The sequence below is a fragment of the Syngnathoides biaculeatus genome, chromosome 10 (genome assembly GCF_019802595.1).
Source record: "Syngnathoides biaculeatus isolate LvHL_M chromosome 10, ASM1980259v1, whole genome shotgun sequence".
In the NCBI taxonomy this organism is placed as follows: Eukaryota; Metazoa; Chordata; class Actinopteri; order Syngnathiformes; family Syngnathidae; genus Syngnathoides; species Syngnathoides biaculeatus.
Genome location: NC_084649.1, coordinates 7950260 through 7957029, shown reverse-complemented (window position 1 = coordinate 7957029; position 6770 = coordinate 7950260). Strand labels below are relative to the sequence as shown.

Below are 6770 nucleotides of genomic sequence, written 5' to 3'. Positions count from 1 at the left end.
TGGCTTGTTGTTGGAATGGAGTGCACACTGTACCCTTGACGGCTTTAGTAAATACCCTATTGGTACCTGGAATGGAATAAATAAAGAGCCCTAGGGGACATATTGTACTTCTAGGGACAGAAATGGTCTCCAAATTTTTAACAGTGTGAACCTGACCTTCAAGGAGGAGAGCGGACCGACGACATGACCGCCAGCACATCAGGTGATGCGCGGTGGCTGTCTGTGGGCGGTGGGGGTGGTGGAGGTGAGGTTTAATGTAATCCATTGGGTGTGAATGGCGACATGCTGTCGAGACTGATAACAGCTTCGCAGTCCTCCAAGTCACACACAGAGTCGGTGGCGTTCTCATTGTTGACTGTCAGCTGCGACAGCCTGTCAAAAGTCTCCTCACATTCCACTACATTGGGGATCATGTTTACGTAGGCGTTGGCGATCTCCTTGTGGATCAACGTGTCTTCGTTGTAGGACACCAGTTCGTTGCTGATGTTAACCGTTTCTACAGGCGTGTTGGAGCAGAAGTATCGACAGCCCAGCAAGCTGGCGAAGGCTTTCCTAAACTCGGCATTGAATGCGTAAATTATGGGGTTCAAGGAAGAATTGGTCCAGCCGAACCACACGAAAACGTCGAAGGTGGTCTCGCTGACGCACGGCAGGCCCGCGTCATGGTCTGTGGGCGGCTTGTCGCAGAAGGGAACCATGCAGTTCAGGATGAAGAAGGGCAACCAGCAACACACAAAGACACCCATAATCACAGAGAGGGTTTTGAACACTTTGGTTTCCCGCTTGATGGACGTCTTTAAAGTGTTGTGGTGTTGGCACTCTATTCTGTTCGTCCTGCAACTTTGCGCGTGTTCCGCAGCTCTCTCTAGAGAAGCGATTCTCCTGATTTGGATTTGCGCGATCCGGTATATTCGAGTGTAAGTCACTATCATAATTGCCACAGGGATGTAGAAACTAATCAATGACGAGGAGATAGCGTACTCTCGGCTCAGGCTGGAGTCACAGTTATCTTCCATGTGGCGACTCGCAGAGGAGTTGCTTGTCCCGACCGCGTCGTCCCCGCTGGCTTTGTGCCAGTTGAGCTGGACCGGTATGAATGAAATGAGCACTGACAACGTCCAAGTGATGCTAATCATGACAAAAGCAACTCTCTGAGTCATTTTCCTCTCGTAGCGAAAAGGACTGGAGATAGCCCAGTATCTGTCCACGCTGATGATGCAAAGGTTAAGGATGGAGGCAGTTGAGCACATAATGTCAAAAGCCACCCAGACGTTACAAAAAGTGCCAAACGGCCAGTACCCCGCCACCTCCGCCACGGCCTTCCAAGGCATCACCAGCACGGCTACGAACAGATCCGACAGAGCCAGGGACACTATAAAGACGTTGGTCACTTTTGTCCGCAGATGGCGCGAGCGCAGTACGGCCGAGCACACCAATATGTTCCCCAGCAGGGTCCACAGGATGAGGACGAAGAGCAAGCAGCCTGTCACGGCGCGTAAAACCAAGCTGTCCCTTTCGCCTTCGCCCGTCGCTTCCGACCCGGTGCCGTTCGACATCATCTCCCCGAGAGGCACCGGCGCGGGGCCGGTCCCCTGCACCGACGACAGATACTTCGCTGGCTTCTCCATGCGCCTCTTGCAGCGGCGCCGCAGCGCGCAGCGTCACGCAAAAGGATGGCCACGCTCGTTGAGGGCTCGCCGCATCGTGGACACAGTGGACGGGGACGCGCCTTCAAAGTCAGCGCCAGACGCACAAGTGAGCGGCTGGAAGGTGGCACTCATCGGCCAGTTCATGCTGCAGCCTCGCCGGACACAGTGGTCCGCGCGCCAACCCACCCACACTGCCTGAGAGTCAAAGGAGGGATTCCCACATATCGTCAGTGCACCCAACTAACCACTGTCAACTGCATCACACTTCCTATTACGCACTGCGAAAAGGGTCCGAGGACGCCTGCAACGAGGCGGTTCCTCGTAATATATGTGAAACAATTTCATACACGCACAAAAAAAAAAAAAAAAAAAAAAAACCACGACGAAAACTTTGTATAGTTGTCCATGGTTCCCGATGTGACATTGTACTCGCTTTTATGGAAATTTTTTTTTAATGCACACCGTTTATGAATGGAAGCGATTACGTCGGAGAGTGCAATCATTTCTTGGTAGCATGTACATCACTCTCACAGTGTAAAGCATAGAAATTTAAATTCACTACCTTGAAGATAGCAGCCCATTCAATTATTCTCCTTCAAAAGAACGTAAATGGACATTTGTTATGTAACGTTCTTGCCTTTCACCAATGCATAATAATCCTAAACCCATTTCTTCTCTGTCTGGTGTTAGAATACAGTTAAAATACAATAACTATGAGGATATTGTTGCATACCGGGTGTGAGCAATATTCAATGTTTAATGGAAATTACAGATCTCCACGAAGAAAAAGAAAAAAATCAAACCCCGTCATTTTTAGAATTATAATTCAGTTTTATCTCGGCCAAGAAGGCACTCTCCAAATTATTTTGTTGAAAATGTTTCCAAAAGTTAGGTTTTGACCTGAACGTGCTAAGAGCTTGGAGGACCAGGGCCCAAGGAACAAGCCTTTACTTTTGGGACCACATTTTACCGAAACACAGAACTTCATTTGTCATTTAGCTCACAGTGGGGCTCTTGTTCATAAATGACAGGGTGTATCGCCCTCCCGTCCCCCACACTCCAAAAAAAAAAAAAAAGATATTATTCATAGCCTATATAGTCAATTGTTGCTCAAGTGACAATATCTTAAACTTGAATGACAATTATAAAGTATATATTGTAATGTCTGCTGCTACAGTACAGTACATAAAAACATTATGGGCAACTCTGAGTCTTCAATTAACCTACCGTGCATGTTTTGGGGATGTGGGTGGAAACCAGAGTACCCAGAGAAAACGCACGCAGGCACAGGGAGAATATGCAAACTCCACACCGATGAGGCCGGACTTGAACCTGGGGAGAATTTGAACCCAGCTCCTCAGAACTGCAAGGAAGATGTGCTCACCCGTCCCCCTCTGTGCCACCCATGTCTAGCTCTCCATCAGTTTTACCACTTTCACCACACAGTTCTCCAGTGACACAAGTATCAGTTGAGTGATTGAAAAAGGTACAGAAGTACTGTCAAATACTGTAGTAAATCACAATAGCTAACAATAATAGAATGTGACCGATACACTTGAACATTCAGGTAGACACCCAGGTCCATTATACCAGTGATTCCCATAATGTGCTGAGTGAGGTGATCAGGTGTGCCACAGGAAATTAAGCATTATTCATCGTTTCAAATGTATTATCTATTTATAAATGATGTTGTCTTTATTCATCTCTCGATGCTAGCAATGTATCGTGACAGGTAGAGCAAGTGAATGCTCTTCCACTATGACATAAGATCAATTAAATTGTGTATTGGGCAGAGATTTGACACTGAGCTAATCCATTTGTAAGTAAACTTAGATAAGATCATCATTATTTTAGTGAATATGGGTCATTTTAAAATTGGAAGACTTCCTGTGGCCCCGCCCCACATTTCAAATACTCCACATACAAAGTACAAAAACATGCTCTCGTGCAAATTATAGCTGTCCTGAGACAAAATGTAACTATAGCAACGATTCCTAAATAGTGTTTATAATACCAAATAAATTTGGAGTAACCACTAAAATGTCTTTTTTTATCTCTTCTTCCTGTCCCCCTTGATGACCAACTTCGGGGCGTGCTGGAGCCTATTCCAGTTGTCTTTGTGAAAGAGGAAGACGAGACCCTGAACTGGTCACTAGCCAATCGCAGGGCTCATGTAAACAAAGAACCATTCACATCTGCAACCTATCATGCATATTTTGGGGATGTGTGAGAAAACTGGAGAAACCCCACACAGGCGAGGCTGGATTTGAACCCACAACCTCACTGACCTGCACTTTGGTCCTCCACGTTTTTTCCCATCCTTGCTTTTAATAACCCCAACTGTGACAAATCTATAGAGCAACCATTCTCAAAGTATGGTATGAGTACCACAAGTGGTCCAGTGGTTCTTTCTTTTGGTATGTGGAATAATCAATAGCCAAGTACAATACAGTTGTATTTAACTTTTTTGTACAATAAATTTGGATGTCATCTTTTGTTGTTGTTGTTGTATTTTCCTGTACATAAATGCACTGTTAATTTTCAAACTCACTTCTATAGGTTTGGTTGATGCCAACAGTGTCCATATGATTTTAAGCAATGCCAGCGCAATAAAGTCACAATTGTTTAACTTTTTTTTTTTTTTTATGATTGAACATCATTTTGATGTGCTGTCATGTTATGTGAGTGTGCAACTATATATAATAGTTTGGCATTATCAAAACTCGCAATGAGGATGACTGGCGCTCGGCGCCAAATTCAACTATTTTAATCAATGACGCTAATACATTGGCAATTCTTCAGCACATTAAATTCACGTTTTAACAAACAGTTGGGGTGTTGCTGTAAGTGAGCAAATGTAGACGACAGCTTTAGAAATTATTGTACGAACTTGAACAAAGCGATGTTTAAAACTCATACAAGATGGTGTTTTGTTTTTGTTTATTTTTTCCCTTGAAATTAGTTCTTGTAGAGGTGGGGGGATTCCAACCCACAGCAATGTTCTATAATATATGAGTAAATACAGCCACTTTATAGTAAAGCACATTCCCTGAGAAAATTTGGTGTCCAGCACAGTCTTTGACATCACACCATGACCTGGTAGATGCCGTATTGATTTGGATAATGCAAAACGGGCACTCCCAGGCTAGCTAGTCAATTCCCGATTACTCCAAAATTGATGGATATTATTGGAAATTCCAGTTCCCTTTTTTTAAACCGCCCCTCCCCCAAAAAAATTACATTACAAAGAACTTGTTAATGAAATGTAAGCCATCTGGACACCACAGGTCCATGAATGTACTTTTTATGAATAAAAATTTTGCCTTGTTTTTGTTGAACACTTCACCCTACTACACTACTGGCTAATAATGTACTTCGTTAATGTTGGACACAATGGTTGTACAATCTTTTTGGATAATATACATATAGATATATTTTAGGTGGTAGGTGATGTCAAAAATTTACAATCCACTGATCTCATGGGATATAAAAATACAGTGAGCTGCATCATTTAGCAGAAATTACATCGTCAAAGTCATACAGTAGGTATGAAAATTATATATTCCAGGGCACTGTAATAGTTCGGCTAACTGACATGTCCACTATGTTGGGGAGGTTGACGTCGTCATTAAAGGCAATGCTTGGACATTGAAATTATGTTGTGATTTTCTATTTTGCAACCAGTTTTGATGGTTTACTTTTTTGTCAATGCCAAAGCATCTGCTAAAGATTTTGCTATTAAAACATAACATTTGGGGAAAAAAGCCCGGAAAAATATTTTTATCTGTGAAAAGCTATAAATCCAGTTCCCTTGTTGTAATTGTACTGCATGGCACGGAACCGGATGCCGGACAATATACCAGCATCCTTGGTCTTTTGGTTTTCTTACAGTCCGCAGACTTGGAATCCGCTGACCTTCCTATCTTAAAGGCAACGTCGGCACACAACACAAAGGGGTCGTGTCATTTCTATTTATATCTGTGGTCAAACAAATTGCTCTGACCATGGCGAGACCCAAGGCAGAAAAATACATTTTTCTAATTTATCAATGATTTCTCGACCAGTTGGCATCGCAGCGAACACAGGCAGTACTCTGAGGAAATACTCTTAATACAGTACTATCACTGATTTGAAACCCTGTTACTGTAAATACAACGCTACAATTAAATGAGTATTCAAATAAAGTCCAATTTAAATGTAATTGTAAAGCATTGAATCAGCAATATTTTTGAATCAATGTTTATCTTGTTGTGAAATTTGACATTGTGCTGACTTAATTTCCACTCAAATGCAAATTGTGTCTGAGTGGAGGCCAAAGAGGCAAAAGAGGCTGCTGTTTTATTTGGATTGCGCCGGATGCCTGCAGGTGAGTCACATTCACACTCCCAGTGGACACGCAACGAACGACGCCCTGCGTCGCATATGCGGGCTTGCGCCCAGGCAGCGGACAAGTTACCGGCTTGGCCACGTCACGGCTATTTATAGAGCCGTCTGCGTGCCTGTCAGATCGGTCTGACACTACGTCAAAATAATCCTCCGGACAGCAATGCCAAATTCTCTGGAGTAACCTAATCTCGGATGTCATGTCAACAGGCAGTGCAACACACATTTAGGCAAACACGTTCAAGCGTGAGTAAAGATGTGAATGGTGGAGGTCGTCAATGGGTTTATTGTCAGAGTGAAGGTGGTGGGGGCGTGTGGCGGGGGGTGTTATTGCTTTTTCTGTTCCCAGGAGTAACATTAGCATTTCAATCAGTTATTGTTTTTCCATTGGCTTTTCATTTTGGTATGAATGTTTGAAATCCTGAACAGCTAGATTTGCAGTCAATTTCGGCAGTGATCAAATGAGAAATCGAAGAAAAATATAAATGGAAAAAATGGAGAGAAAAAGCATTGACAGTGAAAAATATTGCATTGAAAAAGTGAGTGTTTCTTGTGTCATACTTGTTTTGGGTCTATTACATCTTTTTCTTCCCCTCGAATGCCTAATTGTATTTTTAATGCCATTAAACTAATGGCAGTTTTATGGCCTCGTGTTCCGGTTCCATTAGTCCACTTTGAGTTGCATGAAAATAAATGACCGTCAACTATTATAATCGTGAACAAGTGGCGACATCGTGT

The 6770-nt window shown here is 43.3% G+C and overlaps 1 protein-coding gene across 1 annotated transcript; it reads right to left on the bottom strand.

Moving 5' to 3' along the window:
* Window positions 1-251: 251 nt before the first annotated feature.
* On the bottom strand, window positions 252-1628 carry drd5a (dopamine receptor D5a). Its single transcript, XM_061833463.1, has one exon. It carries the CDS (start codon window positions 1626-1628, stop codon window positions 252-254), a length of 1377 nt encoding a protein of 458 aa, XP_061689447.1.
* Between the last annotated feature and the right edge of the window lie 5142 nt (window positions 1629-6770).